Source organism: Chinchilla lanigera, unplaced genomic scaffold (genome assembly GCF_000276665.1).
Source record: "Chinchilla lanigera isolate Chin_1 unplaced genomic scaffold, ChiLan1.0 scaffold00123, whole genome shotgun sequence".
NCBI classification, from domain to species: Eukaryota; Metazoa; Chordata; class Mammalia; order Rodentia; family Chinchillidae; genus Chinchilla; species Chinchilla lanigera.
In genome coordinates, this window is record NW_004955524.1 from 963,744 (window position 1) to 985,441 (window position 21,698).

At 64.4% G+C, this 21,698-nt stretch overlaps 4 protein-coding genes across 11 annotated transcripts in view; 1 reads left to right on the forward strand and 3 right to left on the reverse strand.

The window, feature by feature from the left end:
* Positions 1-1,269, forward strand: part of Nr2f6 (nuclear receptor subfamily 2, group F, member 6) — a gene marked incomplete at its 5' end in the record, with an annotated part of 3,781 nt that extends 2,512 nt beyond the window's left edge. The window contains 2 exon segments of the mRNA XM_013507252.1: positions 1-157; positions 727-1,269. Of these exon segments, the coding sequence (XP_013362706.1) occupies positions 1-157; positions 727-1,001 (432 nt within the window).
* A 1,178-nt stretch (positions 1,270-2,447) lies between these two features.
* Positions 2,448-4,218, reverse strand: Ocel1 (occludin/ELL domain containing 1). The gene is made up of 6 exons (XM_013507253.1): positions 4,137-4,218; positions 3,646-3,835; positions 3,347-3,530; positions 2,997-3,162; positions 2,798-2,905; positions 2,448-2,705 (listed from the first exon to the last, which is right to left on the reverse strand). Exons 2-6 carry the CDS (start codon positions 3,818-3,820, stop codon positions 2,628-2,630), a joined length of 711 nt encoding a protein of 236 aa, XP_013362707.1. The 5' UTR covers positions 3,821-3,835; positions 4,137-4,218; the 3' UTR covers positions 2,448-2,627.
* Positions 4,219-5,437: 1,219 nt separating this feature from the next.
* On the reverse strand, positions 5,438-9,726 carry Use1 (unconventional SNARE in the ER 1 homolog (S. cerevisiae)). Its single transcript, XM_005409514.2, has 8 exons — positions 8,114-9,726; positions 7,555-7,604; positions 7,400-7,478; positions 7,164-7,316; positions 6,803-6,815; positions 6,419-6,446; positions 6,080-6,254; positions 5,438-5,858 (listed from the first exon to the last, which is right to left on the reverse strand). The coding sequence occupies exons 1-8, from the start codon at positions 8,279-8,281 to the stop codon at positions 5,676-5,678; spliced, it is 849 nt and encodes a 282-aa protein (XP_005409571.1). The 5' UTR covers positions 8,282-9,726; the 3' UTR covers positions 5,438-5,675.
* Positions 9,727-9,832: 106 nt separating this feature from the next.
* Myo9b (myosin IXB) overlaps positions 9,833-21,698 on the reverse strand; it is a 50,776-nt gene continuing 38,910 nt past the window's right edge. For 2 of the 8 annotated variants that reach the window (XM_005409507.2, XM_005409509.2), the window contains 20 exons: positions 21,099-21,415; positions 19,607-20,350; positions 18,604-18,664; positions 18,113-18,234; positions 16,858-16,991; positions 16,465-16,655; positions 15,699-15,797; positions 15,411-15,581; positions 14,939-14,980; positions 14,681-14,792; positions 14,255-14,328; positions 13,739-13,931; positions 13,534-13,662; positions 13,289-13,394; positions 12,999-13,130; positions 12,606-12,729; positions 12,362-12,409; positions 12,011-12,162; positions 11,112-11,239; positions 9,833-11,016 (listed from right to left, as the gene is read on the reverse strand). In XM_005409507.2, the coding sequence (XP_005409564.1) occupies positions 10,619-11,016; positions 11,112-11,239; positions 12,011-12,162; positions 12,362-12,409; positions 12,606-12,729; positions 12,999-13,130; positions 13,289-13,394; positions 13,534-13,662; positions 13,739-13,931; positions 14,255-14,328; positions 14,681-14,792; positions 14,939-14,980; positions 15,411-15,581; positions 15,699-15,797; positions 16,465-16,655; positions 16,858-16,991; positions 18,113-18,234; positions 18,604-18,664; positions 19,607-20,350; positions 21,099-21,415 (3,477 nt within the window). In that variant the 3' untranslated portion in view covers positions 9,833-10,618. Of the gene's footprint in view, positions 11,017-11,099; positions 11,240-12,010; positions 12,163-12,361; positions 12,410-12,605; positions 12,730-12,998; positions 13,131-13,288; positions 13,442-13,533; positions 13,663-13,738; positions 13,932-14,254; positions 14,329-14,680; positions 14,793-14,938; positions 14,981-15,410; positions 15,582-15,698; positions 15,798-16,464; positions 16,656-16,857; positions 16,992-18,112; positions 18,235-18,603; positions 18,665-19,606; positions 20,351-21,098; positions 21,416-21,698 lie in introns of those variants that run through there. The other 6 variants (XM_013507278.1, XM_005409508.2, XR_264648.2 and 3 more) reach the window with 5 other exon arrangements.

Sequence of the window (21,698 nt, forward strand, 5' to 3'; positions counted from 1 at the left end):
GCCGCCGGGCTGCACGCCGCGCCCATGGCCGCCGAGCGCGCCGTGGCCTTCATGGACCAGGTGCGCGCCTTCCAGGAGCAGGTGGACAAGCTGGGCCGCCTGCAGGTGGACTCGGCCGAGTACGGCTGCCTCAAGGCCATCGCGCTCTTCACGCCGGGTGAGCCTGCGGGCGCGGTGGGGAGGTGGGAGGGCCGGGCGCGCTGGCACCACGGGCCCCGCCCCGGGTGAGGCTCCTCCCCAGGCCTGGCTCCTGGGAGGTCCTAACTCCCGGCTCCGCGAGGGCTGCGAGGGCAGTGCAGCAGTGTCACCGGGCTCCCCCCACCTTACGATCCCCGCAACCCCGAAGAGGCCCTGTGCACGGTGCGGTGCTGCGCCCCCTGAGCGCTGATCGCCGCGGGCCGGGAGTGGAGGCCCTACCTGGCCCGTGGTTCCAGGTGCTTCTCGGCCCCCGGTCTGACTACCTGAGCCCATCCCTGCCACCGGCCTGGAGGGGCTGCACAGCCGGTTCTTAACTTGCACAAAGTCTCCTGAAGGACAGACTTGCTGGGAGGCGCCTGTCATCCCAGCACTTGGGAAGCTGAGGCAGTAAGGTCTCAAGCTTGATCGCAGCCTGGGCGCCTTAGCGAGGCTTGTGTGCGTGGTGGAGGCTGCAGCCTGGGCCCCACCCCACTCGCGCCCCAGAACCTGACCTGCCCAGGCCCCGCTCTGACGCAGCCCTGTCCGCAGATGCCTGCGGCCTGTCGGACCCCGCGCATGTGGAGAGCCTGCAGGAGAAGGCGCAGGTGGCGCTCACCGAGTACGTGCGCGCCCAGTACCCGACCCAGCCCCAGCGCTTCGGCCGCCTGCTGCTGCGCCTGCCCGCGCTGCGCGCCGTGCCCGCCTCGCTCATCTCGCAGCTCTTCTTCATGCGCCTGGTGGGCAAGACGCCCATCGAGACGCTCATCCGAGACATGCTGCTGTCGGGCAGCACCTTCAGCTGGCCCTACGGCGCCGGCCAGTGATGCCCGCCATTTTTAAAGACTGGAGATGTTTGTCCTTCTGTTTTTTAAATGATCAATAACCAAAAAGAGACATCTTCTGGGCCGGCTTGGGCTCGCGGCACCCCCGGCCCGGGTGGGGTGACAGCCTGGTCCACAGTCCCCCAAGCACGAACTCCGGGCGGCAGGCGGGTGTCCCCGGCGTCCCGGAAGGGCCGGGGTCTGAACCTGCGGTCCGCGTGGGACAGTGCGAGGTGGGAAAGTCAGGCTGATAAACACGATTTGTACTGCGCAGCCTGTCCCTGCAGCTTTATTTCTGCAGCCTGGGAGCTGCGGTCGCTCCGTTTCCTGGGCTGGGCCCCAGTCCGGGGCTTCCGGCCTGAGCCTGCGCTCACGCCTCGGCGCTGGTGAGTGAGTGAGGCCGTCCCCACCCACACTGACTGTCATCAGCCCCTGGTCCCCATGTCCCGGTTCCTGCGGCCGCAGTTGGGGCCAGTCGGTCACAGGACCTCAGCCCAGCCAATCGGAGCCCTCCGTCTCCTGCTGGCAGTGGCAGGTGACGCGGGGCCCCTGATCGGAGCTGGCCGGGACCCGACGCCAGCCTCCAGAGCTGGGGGGCCCCACTGTAGGAGACGAGCGGCGAGAGACGCCGGCTTCCCTCGACGCCGCGAGGGCCCCGCACAGCCCCGCCTGAAGCTCGGGGCGTCTTAAATCTCACGAATGCAATTCCCCTTTGGTGCCAACAGGCATTCACCCTCTTCCTACAAGCAAGTAAAACACTCCTGTCTCTGAAATTGGCATCGGAAGGCGCGGGCCTGAGACGTGGAAGAGCCGGGTCGGTGTGGGGCGCAGGGGCCCCGCTCGAGGCGGGGAGCACAGCGCCGTGCGGCCGGCCGCGGCTCCTTCCTGCTGCGCATGCGCCCGGCCGGGCCCTGACCCCCTCCGCCCGCAGAGAGGAGGCCTCCGCCCACATCCAGGGAGGGACGGGTTCCGTCCGGCTGCAGACCCCCGCAGCCTGCCCACTCCCTTGGAGGCAGCAGGGAGGGCGAAGTCAGCCTCGCTGCCCCGTTCTCTACGGGCCAGAGGGATAGTGGGACTCGCAGCACAGCGGAGCCGCATTTCTCGGCCACGTCGTGGCGTCTGCCCCATTGCCTGGTCCCAGGTGCGGTGCACCTCCGCTGCTTACGAAGCCCACCCATCAGCCCCTCTGCAGAAAGACACCCCGAGCCTCCCTGTTTGGACTCGTGTCGAGCCTTCGGTCACTGGCCTGGCCGGGGTGACCCCAGATGCTGGCCTTCAGCCTCAGAGTCACAGTCACTTGGCGACTCTTGGGGAAGAGGGCTCTGCGGGGTAGGATGGGCACTGAAACCGCACCAAGGGTCTCAGGCAGGGCTTGATCTGGGAGTTTTTCGAGCACCAGGGAAGCCGCTTTCGTCACAGCCTCCCCGTCCATGGTCCTGAACGAGGCCCTTTCTTGGGATCTCTTTATTTTTCCTTCCCCTGGCAAATGAAGAGATTTCTGCTGACAACTGGGTGAAGGCTGGAGTGTTCAGCAGCTGCACTCTGCTGCATGCTCATCCCACTGGGGCGGAGACACAGTCCCGGGGGTCACGTGGCCACCAGAGAGCGCCAGGGTTGCATCCGGGACACTCAGAAGTATGCTGAGCCCTCGCTGTCTGTTTGGTCATCGAATTTCTGGATCTGGGTCTTGAGATGCCTCAGTTTACCCTTTAGGTAGAGACAGCGTGCTTGCCTGTGCTGGAAGCCAGGGTCCTAGGAGGGCGAGAACCACAGCTGTGCCTCAGTCTCCCCTCTCTCACCTGGGCACAAGAGTCCCGCGCGACGGCGGTGTCAGGCTGCAGACCCCGCCTCACCCTGCGCTTCTTCTCCAGCTCCTGCCAGACGCGGGCAGTGGCGCGGGCCTCCTCCTGCGGGGCGGGGGGACAAGGAAGCATGCGAACTGAGGCCCAGGGGCCAGAAGCCCTCCTCGTAGCTGCCCACGGCGGCACCTGTCCGCACCTGGCTTCGAGGCCGAGGCAGCGCGCGCAGCCGCGTCTCCAGCTGCTGCAGTTTGGCTTGGGTGGCGACCACCTCATGCTGGAGCTTCTGGAGCTCTGCATGCTGGTCCTGGAACACGGCGACATAGCAGCTCCGCGCTCTTTCGCTCCTCAGCGGTGGATACTTACTAAGGGTTCGAGGGGGCCAGAGTGTGAGTGGAAGGAAACTCACTCTTCTTACCCTGTCTGGTTTGGTTTTATACTCAATATTCCCTTTTCTGTATTTGATCAACTCTTATTCACCAGGCAAAGCCCCAGCTTCAATGCCCCTTTACTGTTCTGGGGCATGCAGAACCACACTGGGGCACTCACAGCTCGTAGTCGGGCACTGGGTGGGGCCTGGGCATCTGCACACCCGGCCCAGCTGCAGCAGGTTTCCTGGCACCCAGGAGTGCCCGCGAGGTCAGCTCATCCTCAAATGTGATCTTCCGGGGCCGAGCCTGGTGGGGTGCAGGCGGGCGCTGGCATGGGGGGCGGCGGGCGCCGACTGTATGGCCTGGAGACATTGGTGTCTGCAGACGCCGCGGGAGCCGTGGGTGGGGTTACAGGGCGTCTGGAAGTGGGGTCCCCAGCCTGGAGGAGCTGAATGCTGGGCCCCGGGGCTCACTCACCGGGGGTCCGGGGCCAGGCGGGCTCCCCTGAAAGCCACGGGCCTGGGGTCGCTCGCAGGTGGGCATCGGCCTTGGGGGGACGCCGATCACGGGGTCCCGGGCTGGCGGGCGGGCCCTGCGGGGAGCGTCGCGGCCCGCGCGTGGCGGGCGTGGCCTGCGGGCAGCCTGTGGACATCGGGGGAGGGCGCGCCTGGAGGCGACCGGGTGGGAGCATGTGCGGGGCGGGCGAGTGCCCGACCTGCCGCTATTTGCATACACGCACGCGGTTGGCTCACGACGCGCCCAGACCCCGCCCCGTCGCGTAACCCGGAAACGCGCCATGCAAATATTCATGACGTCACCGCGCAGCCACAGCCGCGAACTCAGTGAACGCCCCCTCGCGGTGCTGAGCATTGCCCTCCCTGCAGTCGGGAGCCCACGCCACAACCCCAAAGTGTCCCCGGGACCTCCGCCCACACGCAGGTCTCACGCGTCGCTCCCGCCAGTGTCACCTGTCCCAGCGTCCGGGGATTCGAGTCTGGGTCCCTGGCCGGAAAGGCACCTAAGTCCCGGTTGTGTATTAACAGCGCTCGGGCCCAGAGTGGCGGAGTCACCCCGCAGGCCGGGGGCGGGGCCTGGAGGAGAGGCGGGGACTAGAGGGGCGGAGAGGCGGGGACTAGGGGGCGGGGCCTGGCGGGGCGGGACTGGGCTCGGTTGTTAAGCAGGTTGGCTTCCGACCTCTGAGGTTCTCGTCGGGACTCTCAGTTCTTATTTGACTTAAAAGGGGCATGGTTTTCACCAACTTAACTTACTTTATCTCTTCAGCAATTCTATTTTAAAAATATTTTCTTAGCGCCTGGCCTGGTGGTGCATACCTGTACTCCCATCACTCTGGGAGGCTGAGACAAGAAGATCGAAACTTTGAGCCCAGCCTGGGGAATTTAGTGACTTAGCGAGAACCCATCTCAAAAAACAAACGGCCGGGGATGCGGCTCAGGGAAAAGGCCCTGGGTTCAAGCCCTAGTAACACACACAACTCCTTCAATAACCGATAGGGACACAGCAGGAAATCCAAGCAATAGAATGCATAGGACACTGTGAAGGTCGCTGTCGCCGGGTCCCGCGGAGAGGCGCTCTTCAGACAGCTCCCTGAGGGCGTCTCTCGCTGCCTGCGTCGCCGCCGGTAACATCCTGCAGGGGGCGCTCAGACCCAGGCCACCACCAAGGCTTCCGATCCTATTCTAACCAGGGTCACCTGGAGGGACTTTGCCACCTCCTTTAACGCCCGTTATCCATCCCCGAAATGTTTTTAAAAAGCATTTTAAAAATGTTTTTATTTTCTCCACTACTGGGGATGGAGCCCAGGGCTTCACATTGAGCTGCACCCCCAGGCCTTTTTCATTTTGAGACAGGGTCTCCCTAAGTTGCCTGTACTGGGCTGGAACTTGTGATCCTCCTGCCTCAGCCTCCCAGAGTGCTGGGATAACAGCAGTTCTATCTTCAAGTTTAAAATTTCACCTCAGCTTGCGAGTGACATTTAGAAACCATTATATCCTTTTCCTGTACATACCCTGCAGGCCTTTGGTTTTTCTCTTGTTGCATTTTAGGAGTTTTGCATCTCAGTGAAATTAGCCTTTATGTTACCATTGCACATGGACTCTTCTGATACATTTAATAGCCAAAATACATTTTTTATTTTGCTTTTTTAGTTTATACTTTTTTTTGTACCGGGAATCAAACTCAGGACCTTGCACTTGCCCGGCAGGCGCTTATGCTGCTGAGCTATATCCCCGGCCTGATTTTATACTTTTGAATTTGGGTCTTACTGTGTTGTCCAGGTTGGCCTTGGACTCCTGGTCTCAAGGCATCCTCCTGACTCAGCCTCCCAGTAGGGACCACAGGCATGCGTCACAGAGTTTGGCTTCTCCTGGCACCCTGGGCAGCCGGTGTGTACCCCAGCACTGTGGGCTGGAGTGGGACACCTGCTGTCCCCACCCCAGCCGGTGCCCGCCTTGGTCTCACAGTGCCCGGTGGCGTCAGCGGGCACCCCGCTACTTGAGCTTGGGCACAATGCGGATGAAGAGGATCATGCTGATGAAGATGAAGCAGACCACGATGAGCATGGCCCACAGCAGCCAGTTGACTGACTTCTGAGCATGCTGCTCCAACCGCTCCGACTCAGTCTTCAGCTTCTCCAGGTTCTGGTCAGCCATCTTGAGTGAGTGCGACAAGGTCTGCAGGCAGGATGGGCTGGGTCAGCGGGCTTGACCAGGAGTGCACCTTGCTACTGCCCTGGAGTAGCCCTCGGCCTTCCCACCTCTGCTAGTGCTGTCCCCTTTCGTGGGAACACCACGTTTTAGGGCTTCTACCAAATTCCTATTCATCCCGCCAAGCCCCAGTCACAATGCCCTCTCCCTGAGGAGCGCATGTCAGCAGAGTTCCCACAGCCCCGCACCTGGTTGTCCCTCTTGATGACGCTCTGGGCGGCCAGCGTGTTGGTCTTGAGGCTCCGGGCCAGGCCCAGCATCTCTTCTGCCAGCTTCTCCTGCAGGTCCTGCTGCCGCTGCAGGACGAGGTCTAGCTCGGCTGCTGACTGCTTCTCATCTGTGGGCCTGGGCCCGGCCACCCCACTGACCCCACGAAATGGTAGGTGGGCACAGGAGAGGGGTTGTGTGGGGAAAGAGACCGACATGTTCCCAGGGGTGCCCTGTTCCAGACTCAGCTTCCCCACCCCCAAAAGTGGCTTCTGGCTGTCTGGCCCCCCTTCTCCCATGGCGGAAGGCGGGACACTCACCTGCGCTTCCTCACCTCCGACCCCCGCTCTGGAAGCAAACACAGGCCGGGCGGGGAGCGGACTTGGCATCCTGCTTCCAGCCCCGAGCCTTGTGCCATCACGGCCACCCACGATGTCAGTTCCCCTCCTGGCTGCTGTCCAGGGGGCTCCTACTGCTGCTTCAAAGCCCCAGCTAGAACGCCCACTGTTGCAGAAGCCTAGACTCCCCAAGGCCCCAGGTCCCTTCCTCCCGCCTCGAGTTGGCCCCTTTGCTAGGAGTGCTCAGCTGGGTCTCCACCAGGGTCACTCCTGCCCCAGCTCCTGGGGTCAGGCCCCCTGACCCGGCATAGGATGCACGTCCTGTCTGGTTCCTGGATGTGAGACCTCTCCTGCTCAGCAGCTCACCTTCGGCAGAGTCCTGGGGAAGAAAGGACAGGCATGAAGTCCCCGAGGGAGAATCCCGAGAGGGAATCCCCGCGTGAATGGCCGGGCGAGCTCTGGGCATGGCCAGACCCGGTTCCTTCTTTACTTTGGCTCTGAGGGCTGAGCGCAGCGCCGCACGGAGCCACACCCCCTGGCCCGTTCCTCTTTTTTATTTTGAGGGAGGGTCTAGCCGAATCTCCGAGTTGGCCAGGGTGGCTGGGCTCCAACTTTCAATCCTCCCGGCCCAGCCTCCCAGAGTGCGGGGATCCCGGAGGCCCTACAGCCAGCGCTTCTCGGCCGGCCCCGTTCCGCGCTGCCCGGGCACCCAGGCGGCCCAGCTCACCGTGCCCAGCAGCTCCTGCCGCATCTCGCCGGCGTAGCGCGCGCGCGTCTGCAGGTGCACGGTCCTGGTGGCGGGCACGCGCTCGCGCGCTGTGGTTGGCACGCGGCCGGGCGCCAGGAACTGGTTGGCCAGCGCCTTCTCAGAGGTGGAGGCCTGCGGACAGGGCCACGGGCGGGTCACGGACGGGGCCGGGCGTGAGCGCGGCGGAGCGGGGCGCAGGGGGCGCGCCGGCTCACCAGCTTCTCCGTCTGCAGCAGGCCCCGCAGGAAGTCCACCTTGCGCGCGTACTCGTGCAGCACCTCGGCGGCCGGCCGGCTGCGGGCGAGGACAGCGGGCGGTGCTGAGGCCGCCTCCGCCCGCCCGCCGCGCGGGGCCCCGCCTCCGCACTCACCTCGCCTGTGCCCTCAGCGCCTGCAGCATGTCCTCCAGGGCCCCCACGTACTGCGGGGGAAAGGGGCGGGGCAGCGAGGCCGCCGCGCCCACATGGGTCAGAACCCGCGGGGGCCAGGGGCGGGGCCGGCCGCCGGGGCGGGGCCAACAGGGAGAGGCGGGCCGCCCGGGCGGGGCCAATGGCGAGAGGCGGGGATGCGGCGACAAGGGGTGGAGTCACACGTGCCGGGGGCGGGGCCAACAAGGCGCGGGGCTACACGGTCCCGGCAGGAAAAGGGACGAGCCAAAAGGCCAACGAGGCGGGGGTCAAGAGGGAGCGTGGGAACACGGGGGCGGGGCCAAGTCAGGGACGCAGGCCTGCGGAGAAGGGCGGGGCCCAGGTTCGGGCAAAGTGGCGGGGACGTGGCAGAGCCGAATGGGAGAGGCGAGTCAGCGGCGCTGACCGGAAGGGGCGTACTCAGCGAGGTCGGTAAGGTGGGGGAGCCAGGTCGGCAGGTCGCCTGACCCGAGAGCCACCCTAGAGGGGTTTGGTTCTTTACGGTAGCGTGGAACCCCCTTACCTTCTCCAGCCGCCACTCTTCTGGCTCCCGCTTCTCCGCTGCCATTGCTTCGCAGCGGCAAAGCAGCCTCACCAGGTTCAGCTCTAGCCTAGACGCAGCCATCGTCAGCGGCCGGTACACTTCTCCTTCCGTCGGCGCCATCTTAAGAGAGGGCGGAAGTGGCTTCATCAGGCCACCCTCTGGGCGGATGTTCCTTTTCCCTCGTTCGTTGGCCCATCTTTGGGGCGGAAGTGGTATCTTGTCTCGAGAGGCGCACTCCAGCCATATTTACTCAGGGCAAAATCCCTTGCTTTTCCGGGGAACAGTCTTACACCCTCAGGGAACCTTGGAAGGAACCTGGTCCTTTGATGAACCACGTGCAGCGCCCCTCTGGTTATTCCATTCCACATGTTCACAGTGCCTGGACTCTTCTCCAAGCTATTCCGTATCTGCGGCGTTCTGTTTCTCTTGGGGGAAGGAACCCTGGCCTGGGCCTTCGGCCGCCAAGGCCGCCTCCACCTTCACTGTAGGACACGGGCTCGCATATGCCTCGCGAGCGGTACGCACGAGGACCTTCCGGGCCGCAGCCTTGTCGCCACCCTCATCCGTGGCCTTGGCCTACGTTAGCTCTTCTGGGCCTCTTTTTTGGAAGTGGGCAGTGTGACAGTGTGTGTCTCAAGGGTCACAGCCTCACCTTGGGAGGGCGGTAGGGCCTGGTCACCCCGAAATTACTGGAATCCCATGGAGAGGAGCCCGTCCAGGCCCACGCAGGTCCCCGGGAATAGGGTGCCCCAGCGTCTGCAGAGCCTGGCCCGCTGCTGCTGTCTCCTCACCCATAGGCCCACCTGGGACGTGGGCTGTCTGACCCAGGAGTGCCCCGGTGTCCACACCAGAGGGGCCTGAAGTCTGGGACCGCAGTTAAGGTGCTTTCAGAGCAGACCCTAGGAGTCTGGATCCCAGCCCGCCCCACCCCTTCCCGGGTGTGCAGCCCGACCTTGGGCTCCCCAGCCCCGCATTCACAGCCGGTTCTTACACTTAGGGGTGCTGCTGGCCACCTGCTGGGCGGTTGCTCCCGGTTCTCCCAGGACAGAAAGCCGCCCCTCCTTGCGCAGTGCGGGGTGGGGGACGCTTGCCCCTGACAGCTGGAGTATCTCCTCCAAACCGCTTGGGCCCAGAAGTGGTTTGGGCTCTGGAGTATATGCCTATGTAACCAGGTGCCTTGGAGATGGTACCCAAGTCTGAACACATTTACTTCTTTCCTAGAGCTTAAGCCCAGGGCCTGCGCTGAACTGTACGCATAGCTTTTTTTGGACGCAGGACCTGGAGCTGCTCGGCACAGCCTCACACTGGGATCTTGCTGGGGTGTACCACGTGTGGCTCGCGCTCGTGTTCCACCTAGGCCCTACACACAGTGTAGTTTCCTTTTGCGCTGGCAGGGAACCCGGGGCCGGGGCTAAGCACGTGCGAACTCGTGTGTACAATCCTCCCTCCCTAGGGTAGCTCGTGTCATCTTTCTAGTGGCCGACTTTGACTGCAACCCTCGTGGGACGTCGGGTGAATTCTGCGCCTGGGTGGCACTGGTGCTCAGAATCTGGAGCATCTGTGATTCCAGGAGAGGGGTGCACAGCCTGCACCCGGGCCCTGCGGGGCTCCTTGCCCCCACCCGGTGTGAAGGGTCTGCGTGACACCCGCTAGCGCAGCGCCCCCTCTGGCCGGGGTGTAACCCCCACACACACGGTGTCACAGCACTTTCTCTTTATTCCGGCCGCGGCCTTGCGTCCTGGGGGCCGGGAGCGCTGAAGCCTGAGGAGAGCGCGGCCGCAGCTGTGGGTCTGCAGGAATGTGCAGCTTCAGGCTGGGGCATGGTCCTGAGTCACAGCGCTGGCCTCTTCTGGCCCCTGGCACCACAGCACAAGGGAGAGAGGCGAGATGACCACATTCTGGTCCCCTGGGGTGCAGACGGACTGCTGTTGGCGACGCCACCCCAGTTCATGTCCTCTGAGCCCACAGAGGGCCCCAATGCTTCCTGGAATGTACCTTGGCCAGCAGCTGTGCCTATCGCCAGCGGGCGTCCCGTGTGGGAGACAGACGAGGGTGGCGAGGTGCCCCGAGAGTTCACAGCTCCTGCGCTGTGCAAGGTCCCTGTGGCCACCCAAGGTGACTACGGTGTGGCCGCCGCTGTGGTCTCTGCTCTGCCCAGGCCCGTGTTACAGGGACGCACACAGCGTTAATAGCAAAGTCTGAACGTACAGTATAAAACAGTTCGGTCTCCCACTAGGCTGGTACAGTTTCAAGTTATGTAAACCACGTACAAGTTGTCATGAAAACGTACAAAAGGGGGAGGGGAGGCGAGGCCCCCCGGGATTCGGCAGCCTGGGTGGTGCACCTGTGGCTGGCGGACCTGCAGTGAGGTGGCCTGGACCCTGGCCGGGGCAGCGCCCTCAGGCTCACTTCCAATCTGGATCCTTCCTGGAGCCACTGCAGCCGCAGGCTAGCGCAGCGTCCTCGATGTGACCATCCCAGGCCTCAGCTCGGGGCCTGGCCCGGGGTAGGGGGCAGGCAGTAGGTTGGGGGGTCCGAGTACCTGCGCTTGGCCCCTGGAGGCCGAGTGTCCTTGTCCAGGGGTTCCAGGGCTCCAAGCGTGGGCAGCCCCAGGCCAGGTGTGATGTACACGGAGCGCACCTGGTCAGGGCGGCGGGCTGGCGGCTCCCGGCGCCTCAGAGGGCCAGCAGGCTCCCGGGGGGGCAGATGGGAGGGCAGGCCCGGCGGGAGCTTGATGTTGGCCGTGGGCATGACAGGCGTCCGCCGCGGGGTCTTCACTCTGACCATGGCGAAGGACGCCGGCCGGCGCCTTGGAGGCACCATCATGGGAAGGGGGCTCGGGGCGGGCGCGGTGGGGTGGGGGGACGCAGGCGCGGGGGGCCCTTGGAGAGACAGATGCGGGTCACTGCTGCTCAGGCCTGGGGACCCTGGCCACCTGCCCGGGCAGCAGCAGAGCGGACCCTACCTTAATACTGACCTTCGGCAGCCCCCCGCCCGGCCCGCTCCTCCAGCAGGCTCTCGGTGCTGGCCGATGTCTCCGAGTCCAGGGTCTCCTCGTCCGAGCCCCTGGGCTCCAGTTCTGGCAGCCGGTAGGTGATGTCCTCCCTGGGGAGCAGGGTCACATGTCCAGGGCCGCCCACACAGAGACCACCATGCACAAAGTGGCTGGCCAACCGTGGCAGAGCAGGCTGTCCTGCTCCTGGGGGTCACCCTCTCCCCCAACCTGCCTGCACCCCAAGTACACCTACCCTGAAATGCCTGTGGCCCGCAGCAGAGGGAAGCCCGTGCATCTAACGCTGCACCGGGCAAGCCATGAGCTCCTGCCCCAGGCCCTTTGTATGTGTAGCTGCCTCAACCCTGGAACCTGCCTCCACTCCGAGCCTGAATCGGCCAAGCAACCCGGCCACATCTGTTCTCCTGGCGTTAACTTTTCAAATTTCTTGAGACAGGCTGCCCTGACTGTGCTCCAATTTCTAGGTTCCTGTGACCCTCCTGCCTCAGCCGCCAAGCAGCGAGCAGCAGGGACTACAGACACGTAGTGTGCTTTCCCTTTTGCAGTGCTGGGACGGATCCAGGGTCTTGCCCCCAGCACACCCCAGCCTGGCACCACGTTTTAAACAGTGCCCCTTCCCCACGCCAACCTCGAGTGTACGACGCACAAGGCTGGCCGTCGGTGTGCCCAGCACTAAGATGAGGCTGGGGCTTTGCCTGGCGGCTTCCCTGTGGGCCCCCGGGCGAGCCTGCATTCGGCAGGGCCCGTGCAGGCGTTCACAGGTAAAGCTCAGGACAAGGGTCCCAGGAGGACAGGACTTCCTTCCCCACGCTGGGGACGCGGCACGCCTGGCCAGGCTGGGCCGCAGGGCCGGGGGTACTTGCTTCTCCTCCTTGAGGGACTGGATGCGCTCCAGGAGCATCTCCTTCTCCCGGTCCTCGCCGCCGCCGCCGCCACCGGCCGCCTCCTCCTCTGGGAGCGCCTCCAGCTCCTCCAGGCTGCCGTCGCGGCTCACAGGGGTCTTGGGGCTCTTGCTCTGCGAGGCAGGCGGCAAGTGTGAGGCTCGGGACCGGGCAGGCAGGGTTGGCGGAGACAGGAGGTGTGGGGACACTAGGGAGCCTGCGCCGGGCCTCCACGGGCTCCGCGGCGGGCGCGACCAGCATGCAGGAGGGGAGGGAGGCCGCGCCTGCACCCTGCACCACCGGCATGCACCGCGGCCGCCGCAAGCTACCTACCAGCACCCCCTCACAGGGAGATGAGAACCCCAGTTTGAAAGGCCAGGGCTGGGGAGAGAGGGACGCAGGTGAACGGGAGGTGCACGGGTGGGGCCTCCCGCTCCTTCGCGAGGGACAACGGTGGGCCGAGTGTGCCCAGCCGATCGGGGTGCGACTCTGCCATCTGAGCGGCCACGAGGTCCCTCCCCCGCCCCACTGCCCCGCCCCCCCCACGCGGCCGCGCCTCCTCCTGCCCGCGGCTCACAGAGCTCTGCTGCAGCAGGGACAGCCGACGGCAGGCGATGCTCTCCTCGGCCTCCAGCTGGCTGATCTCCTCCATCTTCACCCTGTACTTCCGCATCTGCTCTTTGATCAGCATCTCCACGCACCTGCAGGGCCCGGGAGGCGACTCCATTAGGGCACTGGGGATGCCCTGCGTCCAAGGGGGCGCTGCGCTGGGGCGGGGGCCCACGAGGCCGGGCGCCGGGCTTGCTGTGAGACCCAGGCCTTCAGCGCAGCCTGTGGAGGTCTGATCCCGGGGCGGTCGGTACTGGGGACTCAGTCCAGGAAGGGAGACAGGGGCCGCTACCATGTCCATACACTTAGGGCTGTGCCCGCAGAGCCCCAGCTGCCCTCCCCCGCCCGGCGGGGCGCTCACGTGGTGATCTTGAGGACGTCCTTCATGCTGGTCAGCGGGTCCGAGTTGTCCGGGCAGCGCAGGAGGCAGGGCGCGAAGACGATGGCCAGCGCCCCAGGCGACATGCGGTTCACGTCCTCCAGCAGGGCCACCCTGCGTGCCCACCGGCAATTAGGGGCAGCCAGGCCCAGCAAGGGGGGTCCCCAGGGGCCTGAGACAGGAGGGGGGCCCCAGCGCCAAGCCGGGGGCACGGGGCCCTGAGGTCCCCTCCCGGCCGGCAGGGAGGCGGTGGCAACCCCCCAGGCACTTGCTTGACGAGGTGGAAGACGAGCCGCTCCAGCGAGTCGTGGTTGGCTTTGGGCAGGTGCTCCAGGACGGCATAGATGGCGGCCAGCTGCTCCTGCTTCTCTGGCAGCTCTGGGGAAGCAGCAGGCGCGCGGCATCAGGCCAGCCTCCCAAGCTGGCTGGGGCCGGAGGAGACGGAGCGGCATGCAGCAGCCTGCAGCGGCCGCGACCCACAAGGGGCGGCCCCTCCCCCGCTGTGCGCCAGGCTCACCGACAGCGCGCAGGAAGTCGCCGTACTGGGCGAAGGTCATGAGGGGCTCGGGCAGCTCGCGCAGCCACTGCTTGAGGACGCCGGTGATGGCGTGGATGGGGAAGTCCTCCAACCGCACGGCCGCGGGGTCTGCAGGACAGAGTGCAGTGTGACCACAGGGGCAAGGGCACGCTGGGGGGCAGGGCCGACTGCCTGCTGTGCCCACCTGTCTGCAGCGCCTGCCGGAGCTCGCGCGTACGGTGGGCAGTGCCAGACTTGCGGTAGAGGCCCTCGGTGTAGAGCCCGTGCAGCTCCACGTGCTCCAGCAGCTTCTCCAGCACCAGGGGCACCGAGGCCCTGTCGCTGGTCAGGCTGTCCACGCAGACGCCAAAGTGGCCCAGCTCGGCACCTGGCTCGGTCTGCAGCATGGCGCAGGGGTCAGGGTCCTGACATCGCCACACTGTGCCCTCCCCCGGCCCGCCTCTGTGGGCGGCATCCCCTGCCCCGGTCCCCTCCAGCACCATGGCTGGAGTGCTGGGTGTGAGTTCAGCAGCACGGCTTCCATGGCGCTGGGCAGGGTCCCTCCTGGGGCAGCTGTGCCTGCCACTGGGAGGCTCCTGCTCCCCAAGCCTAGCACAGGGACCCCAGCTTCTCGGAGCAGAGCTGGGGTGCAGACTTCCTCGGGGGCACGGTGAACAGGGCAGGGGCCGTGGCCCAAGGCGCCCAGGGTGGGTGTGCTCACCTTCCTCCCACTCAGGTAGGAGCAGGAGTTCTGAATCTTGTGCACGCACTTCTTGTGGCAGGTCATCTTGCACACTAGGGGTCACACACAAGGCAGGGCTCGGTCACAGGTCCCCGGGCCACCTCCCCCACTGGCCAGGTCCCAACTGCCTTTTACTTATTATTTATTCTGCACTGCTAGGGCTGAAACCCAGGGCCTCACACAGGCTAAGCAGGTGTTCTAGCCCTGGGCTACACCTCCAGCTCTTTGTATATTTATTTAGAGCCTGGGTCCCTCTCAGCTGCCCAGGCTGGCCTTGAACTTTCGATTCTCCTGCCGAGGCCTCCTGAGTAGCTATGACTCCTGGTCCGAATGTGTGGGGCGGTTCAGGCAATGGGAGCAGCGGGAGGACAGGGCAGGGCAGGGCAGGGGGGGGAGGGTGCTCACCGCTGCAGAGCAGGGCCTTGTCCATGAGCCAGATGTAGGAGAGGCAGTGCTCGCAGGACTGCGGGATGCTGACCTGGTAGCTGGCGAACACGTGGCCATTGTGCTCCTGAACCTGTGGGAGCCGGCCAGCAGGGCTCAGCAGGCTGCCTGCCCAGCACCACCACCAGGCGCTGCCGGCAGGCGGGGGGGCAGGCCGGAGAGCACATGCACACGCTCGCACGCCCACAGGGACTCACGTGCACACGCACGCCTACTCACAGCTCGTTCCTGCTTCCGCTTCTTCTTCTGAGCTTTGCTTGGCTGCAAGACACCAAAGCCAGAGTCACAAGGGGACCCCCAGCCTAGGGACACCCCGTCCCAAAGGAGGCCGGAAGCTTCTAGGTACCACCATCCCTCCCACCGGGGGCGAGCGGCCCGCACCCACTCTCCATCCACCCCAGGCCCAAAGGGAAGCAGGGTGGGGTGGGGAAGGCCCAGGAGAGGCAGACGGGGCTGCCTAAGAGTTGTGCCTGAGGCGGGTGTCAGGGAGGCAGAGGACAGGCAGAAGGTGGGCGAGTCCGGGAAGGCTGGGCTGTCACGGCACGGGAGGGGCAGTGGTGGGCAGGGCCACAGCCCTCGGTAAGGGGGGTATGGGCGTGGCCAAAGGCAGTGGGTGTGTCTGGGAGGTTGTAGACTGGAGCAGTGGTGGGTGGGGCCAGGCAGCGGTGGGCGGGGCCCGGGGAACGCCCACCTTCACCCGCTCGAAGTCAGTCTTGGAGCAGCACCGCGTGAACTCGTCCAGCAGCGACTGGAAGAGGTTGAGGACCGGGTTGGTGTCCTCACCGCGCTCGCTGGCCAGGTTGTTGACGATGATCTGGTAGTTCTCCATTAGGTCCTTGTAGCCGACGTGGATCTTTCCGTTCTGCAGGGACACGAGGCGTCACCGCGAGCCCGAGGAGCCCGAGCCGAGCCCACGGTGTGCGGAGGATGCGGAAGGGGCCTCAGAGGAAGCGGGCCCAAGGGCAGGGCCTCCACGCACCGGGACAGAGTACATGGTTTTGATGTTGCTCCGGAACCGCTCCGTGGCCTCGATGAACAGGCCCTCGATGGGCGTCTTCTGGGAGCGCAGGTCGTTTATCTGCAAGGAGAGACCTGGCGCTCAGCCTCTCCTCCTCCTGCCCTCCACTGCCCCAGCCCAAGCCCAGCCCTGCTGGCCAACCCTGCGGACTGCCTGGGGCAGACACCATGTTGGCTCCACCCACAGGGGCAGGGTGCCTCTGCTCCCTGCTGTAAGGGGCACAATGTAATGTCCGGGACTGGAGCAGAAGGATGGGGAGAGATCAGTCAAAGGGTGCAAAGTTTCAGTTAAGAATAAATTTTGGGGGCTGGGGATTTAGCTCAGCGGCAAAAAGCGCCTGCCTGGCAAGGTCGTGAGTTTGGTTCCCGGTACCAGAGAAAAACCAAAAAAAAAAAAAAAAAAAAAAAAAAAAAAAAAAAAAAAAAAAAAAAAAAAAAAAAAAAAAAAGAATAAATTTTGTCTTTTGAGAGGGTCTTGTTAAGTTGCCCAGGCTGGCCCTGAACTTGAAATCCTCCTGTCTCAGCCTCCCAAGTGCTGGGATTACAGGTGTGCAGCCCTGCACCCAGCTAGACAGGAGTGATATAGTTAACAACAGAGTCTCGTGTAGTTTCACAACAGCTAGAAGACAGGATTATTTCCTGGTGCTGGGGCTGAAGCTCAGACAACTCCCTCAGCACAGGTTCTTGGGAGGCTTGGGTTCACCCCTGCGTCCTGCCCCGAGGCCCACCTTGTTGAGCAGGAACTCATCCAGGTACTTGAGCTCGTTGGCATTGGTGATCTTGCGGAATACGGACTCCCGCCACTTCTCTGTCACCGTGATCTTGCCGATCTTGAGGTTGCGGTTCCTCTTCCCTTTGCCGCCTGCGTCCTTGGTGTGCTTCTCACCCGCTGTGTGGCGTGGCTGGTGGCTGGCCGGGGCTGTGGGCGGCACAGAGGAGCCGTGAGTGTGGGCCTGGAGAGAGTGCTGGCCTCCTGGGGCCTGCTCAGGAACGCAGAGAACTGGGACCGCAAGCCGCAGGCCGTGGTCCCAGGCCAGAACTCCCAGCCCTGAGCTCCCTGGCCAGGCCCAGCCCACTGCAGCCTGGGCCCTGCCGCTGTCCAGAAGCTCTGTGTGGCCAACCTTCCAGATTCCTCTTCACAGCGGTGGCTTCCAGCACAGCATGCCCGGGCACCGCAGCCTCGGTCTCCTCCACACCCTCTGGACTGCTCTTCTTCTCCTTGGTCTTATGCAGGAAAAGCCTTTTAAACGTGGACCTGCAGGACACAGGAAGTGGTTTTCTTGTTTTCTTCCTTTGTGACAGGGTCTCACTATGTGTTGGTCCTCCTGCCTCAGCCTCCCGAGGGGTTGGGTAGGCAGGTGCCACCATGCCGCATGCCTGGCAGGAAGTGTTTCTCTTTTTCCTTTAGGACAGGGAGCGCTCAGCTACACCCCCACGCACTTTTTAACTTTTGAGACAAGGTCTTGCTAAGTCAGTATGTTGTGATCCTCCTGCCTCAGTCTCCCGAGTAGCTCGCACTGCAGGTGTGTGCCACCACGCCTGCCTCTCGAGTAGTTCCTGTGAAGCCCTGGGGGGTGGGGATGGATGTGAGGCTTAGGCTCCCCTGACCAAGCACACAACAGATGCTCGTTAATCACCTGACTGAGGAGGGCACCCTATGAAGAGAAGCAGCTTTAGAGAGAGGGTCTAAGTTGCCCAAGCTGGGCTCCAACTTGCAATCTGCTTGCCTCAGCCTCCTCAGTAGCTGGCACTGCCAAGCACTACCGTACCTGGCCAAGATTCCAATTTTACATTAAAAGCAATAAAATTACTTTCTCCTGTCCTCGTATGGGCACAGGGTTAGGAGAACGGATGCTGCCTGTGAACCATGGCTGCTGGCTGAGCAAGGTGGGCGCCCCGCTGCTCGTGGTAGGCTTCGTGGCCGACCCTCCCGGGGCCTCTGCTGTGACCTGGATGTGAAGTGCCCCCCAGACTCATGCACTGAGGGGTGGAGCCCCAAAGTGGTAGTGGGCAGAGGTGGGGCCCAGGGGCTGACTTGGTTACGAGGATGCCAGCCTCAGCCTGATGCGCCCCCTGCGTTCACAGCAGCAGGGGCTGCTAGGAGCTGTGCCCTGGAAGGGTGAGTCCCGGCCCTGGATAGACCCTCCCCTCTTTCTGCTTCTGCTACTTCCCGTTCACCAGGCTGCCCACCACCATGCTCTTGTTCTGGGCGAGCAACCATGGACTGAGCCCTCGGAGCCGTGAGCCGAACGGCCTCCACGGTGCTGCCCAGCACAGCTGCCCTTCCTGACATCTCTGCTGTGGACCCATCTACCGGGCAGTGACTGGTGAGGGACCCCAGGCGTGCCCTGGTGGCCCGAGCACCCAGCCCCTTACTTAGAGTCAGCGTGGGAACCTGGGGACAGCCCTGCGTCTGGGCCTGAGGACGCGTCGCCCGACTTCTTCTTTTGCACAGCTGGCTTCTTGATGCTGGGCTCCCCATCAGTTTCTGAAGAAGGCTGTGGGGACGGAGCAGGAGAGGCCAGGTCAGGTGGGCAGGCCATCTCTGCTGGGGGCAGTGGGGTCCCCGGTGTGTGTTCCACTCGCCAACTCTGGCTCCTCCTTTTGCCAGGGTGATGGTGCACAGTGAGCAAGCACTCACCACTGAGCTGCACCCCTAGCACTCATCCTCTCTTAACTATGAAAGTCTCCGTAAATTGCTCTGGCTGTGCTTGAACTTGAGATCCTCCTGCCTCAGCCTGCTTAATAGCTAGGATCAACACATCTAGTTACTCTACTTCGCCATTAAGTGTCCATTTGGGTGGAGCTGGGGCAGCTGGGGGAAGTGAGCTGGATGGTGAGGGCGGAGCACACGACCGGCGCTTTACCTGTGCCTTGGCCAGGGACAGCTTGGAGACGTCGCCTGTGGATAAGGAGATGCGCCTCTCCCTGTGGGGTCACAGAAACAAGCCGATCACCCATGGGGCGAGGCAGCAAGGGCCGCACGTGGGTGCCCCCCCAAGCAACCAGGGACGCCTGGAGGGAGAGGCGGGAGGCGGCTCGGCACCCTACCCGGCCGCTGACCGTCTGTCATCAGCTCCGCCTCCACACGTCTTGTCCACAGACCCACTACCTTCACTGCCTACGTCTGTCTGTGACCACATCTCCGCTTCACCCGCGGACACCTTCTCCGCCGCGGCTCCGCCTGCACCTGTCGCCTCCTGCCCCTCAGCCACCCTCTGACTGGCCATCCATCCACCAGTGCCCAGCGCAGAATCCTGCCTCCCGCGAGTGGCTCTGTCTGTCCATCTGTCGTCTGTCTGCCTTCCATGCACATGCCAGCACTAGGGGTCTCCAGCACCCCACCCGCCGCCGGCCCGTCTCCGCACCAGCCTGCACCACTGTACCGCCCGCCGCTCCCATGCCCGCTCGGCCGCCGCTCCCGTCTGCACCCCTCCAGCTGCACATTGCTCTGCCCCCCCCCTCACCCGGCATTACGTCCTCCCTCCGCCTGTCCACCTGCCCCCGTCCCAGCCTGTCTACCCTGCTAGTGCTGCAGGGGAGGCCAGGAAAGCGCCATGCAACCAGCCCTCAGGTGGCGCCAGCACCAGCGCCAGCCCTGGCCCTCCGCCCGCCAGCAGGAGGGAAGATACACCTCCGGAGCCTGAGCTGCTGCCCTCGGCTCAGGCAGGGGCAGCAGAAGCAGTCCTTTCCCTACGGTCCGGGAAGACCAGCCGGGTGCCCCACTAACTCAGGAGGGGGCTGAAGGCAGAGGGCAAGGTGGGGACTGTGACCTGTGCCGTGCCCAAGGCCCGGCTGCCCCAGGAGCACAGCCCGGGGGCTCCCTCCACTGGGTGACCCCATGGCTCCGTGCAGCTGCAGGGGGCTTACTCTGTGGGGGTGAGGGCCGCCTCCGCAGCCCGGTGCTTGTCGCTGAGGTCTAGGGACTGGCTCAGCGTGGCGCCGGCAGTGGTCCCCAGCTTGCGGCCACGCCACTGCTCCACGGCAATGGCCAGCCGCTCGGCCTCGGGGGGCTGGTACCGCTGGATCTGGGCCGCGGCCCCGGGGCTGTCGGCCTGCCTGTTCTTGTCCTTGGGGACCGCGTCCAGGGCCAGGCTGGTGGGCCGCTGCACAGGGCCGGGCCCCTGGTCCTGGTCACTGTCGCTGGCGACCGCGGCGGCTGCCTGGGGCAGCACTGCAGGGGGTGCCATGGGCTCAGCGCCGGGACGCACATCCTCGTCCCTGCGCTCCTCGCGGGACGCCTGCATGTGCCGGTTCTGCAGCTCCACGTGCTCCAGGCCTCGCTGGCGCCGGGACTCGCGCTTCTCCCGGCTGCTGGCCACCTTCTCGGGACCCTCGCCCACCGCCACCGCCGCAGCCGTGCTCCCGGGGGCTGAGAGCCCCTTCGCGAGGCCTCGGGCCTCCTCCTCCGCTGCTGACCCATCTTCAGGCTGTGCCTCGGGCCTTGGCGCTGGGTGCTCACTGTCCCCAGTGGTCTCCACATCCTGCCCGGCCACCTGCTCCTCGGTGGCCTCCCGGCCTTGCCCAGCTCCTACGTCCTGCATCCCTGTGACCTCCAGGGCCTCTCTCGGCCGCTCGTCCTCCTTCTGCTTCTCTGCAAGCATCTGGCTGAAGCTGCACGGGGACAGTGAGGGTCACATCAGACACAGCCGTGGGGGCTGTGAGCTCCGCGGCCCACACCCACCCCACCCCCGCCTCTGGCCGCTCTGGGTCCCCTTCTGCCTGGTGCCTGCAGAATCCCTCATGGAGTCACAGCTCCACCACAGGGCACGGGCAGTGCGGGCTCACAGCATGACCGTGCCCTAGCTGGGTGTGCACTGCCCTTGCAGGGCCTGCTACTGGGCAGCTTCTCTCAGGAATCCTCAAGTCTCATTCGGGTTTGCTCTTCTGCAGTACTGGAGACTACACAGGGTTGTTTTACTGAGCTACATTTTGAGACAAGGTCTTGTGAAGTTACCCAAGTTGGTTTTGACTTTGTGACCCTCCTGCCTCAGCCTCCTGAGTGTGAGGTTTACAGGTCTAGGGTGTGCTGGGCTCTGCCCAGGAAGAGGTTCCTCCAGGAGGCCTTGCACAGGGGGTACTGGCTAACAGGGACTCCTGCGCCAGGAGCCAAGTTCCCAATTGAGGCGGGGCTGGTCTTGGGGACATGGGCATGGAGCCATTGAGTCCTGCTGTGCGGGCACTGCCTAGAGGCCACCCAGGCACTACAGTGGAGTGAGGAGCAGCCCCTGCGCCGACCCGGAACGCGGTGTGCCCTGGAGCCAGCCGGGCAGGGCCAGGTGGTGACCTCAGGCTGCCCAACAAGCTGGGAGCATCTTGAGGGAGCCCCACGCACCCCAGCAGGCAGCGCGCGGTCGCTTACCTCTGGCGCTGCAGGTGGCCACGGCACAGGCTCTGCAGGCGGATGATGCTCTGGCGCTGGCAGCGATAGGCCTTGCACTGCCGGTAGCCCCTCCATGCGGCCTGCAGGCACACGGCAGCCCGCGTCCTGGCCAGCGCCCGCCGCGCGCGGTAGGAACGCCAGCAGGCCTGGATGGCCACGGCGGCGCGGCGCGCCTGCAGGAAGTGGCGGCGCTCCAGCACCGCACGGAACCAGCTCTGCAGCAGCAGGATCTTACGCACAACCTCGCGGTGCAGCGTCTCCTGCAGGGCCTGGCGCTCCGTCTCCTTCAGGAACACCTGCGGCGGGGGGGAGCGGCTCGGCACTGACCGATGGGGGCTGCTGGGTGACTTTTCGGTGACACTGGGGACTGAACCCAGGACCTTCACACTGAGCTCCATTCCAGTCTTTTAAAAATATTTTGAGACTGGATCTTACTAAATCACTAAGTTGCCCAGGCTGGACTAAGCTTGCGGCTCTCCTGCCTCAGCCTCCCACAGTGCTGGGGTCACAGGTATGCATCACTGCACTCCGGCTTCCTGTCTTGCCTGTGCGCTTTCTCCCCTACTACTGCCACAGGAG

What these genes read in the sequence shown, in the direction of transcription:
- Ocel1 (XM_013507253.1), bottom strand. Translation starts at nt 3,820, where the DNA reads ATGTCCACAGGCTGCCCGCAGGCCACGCCCGCCACGCGCGGGCCGCGA. An exon ending in CGCCTGGCCCCGGACCCCCG is followed by an intron (nt 3,531 to 3,645) that starts GTGAGTGAGCCC and finishes CAATGTCTCCAG; the next exon opens with GCCATACAGTCGGCGCCCGC. An exon ending in TGCCTCGGCCTCGAAGCCAG is followed by an intron (nt 2,906 to 2,996) that starts GTGCGGACAGGT and finishes CCCGCCCCGCAG; the next exon opens with GAGGAGGCCCGCGCCACTGC.
- Use1 (XM_005409514.2), bottom strand. Translation starts at nt 8,281, where the DNA reads ATGAAGCCACTTCCGCCCTCTCTTAAGATGGCGCCGACGGAAGGAGAA. An exon ending in AAGAGTGGCGGCTGGAGAAG is followed by an intron (nt 7,605 to 8,113) that starts GTAAGGGGGTTC and finishes TTTCCCCCGCAG; the next exon opens with TACGTGGGGGCCCTGGAGGA. An exon ending in TCATCAAGAGGGACAACCAG is followed by an intron (nt 5,859 to 6,079) that starts GTGCGGGGCTGT and finishes TCCTGCCTGCAG; the next exon opens with ACCTTGTCGCACTCACTCAA.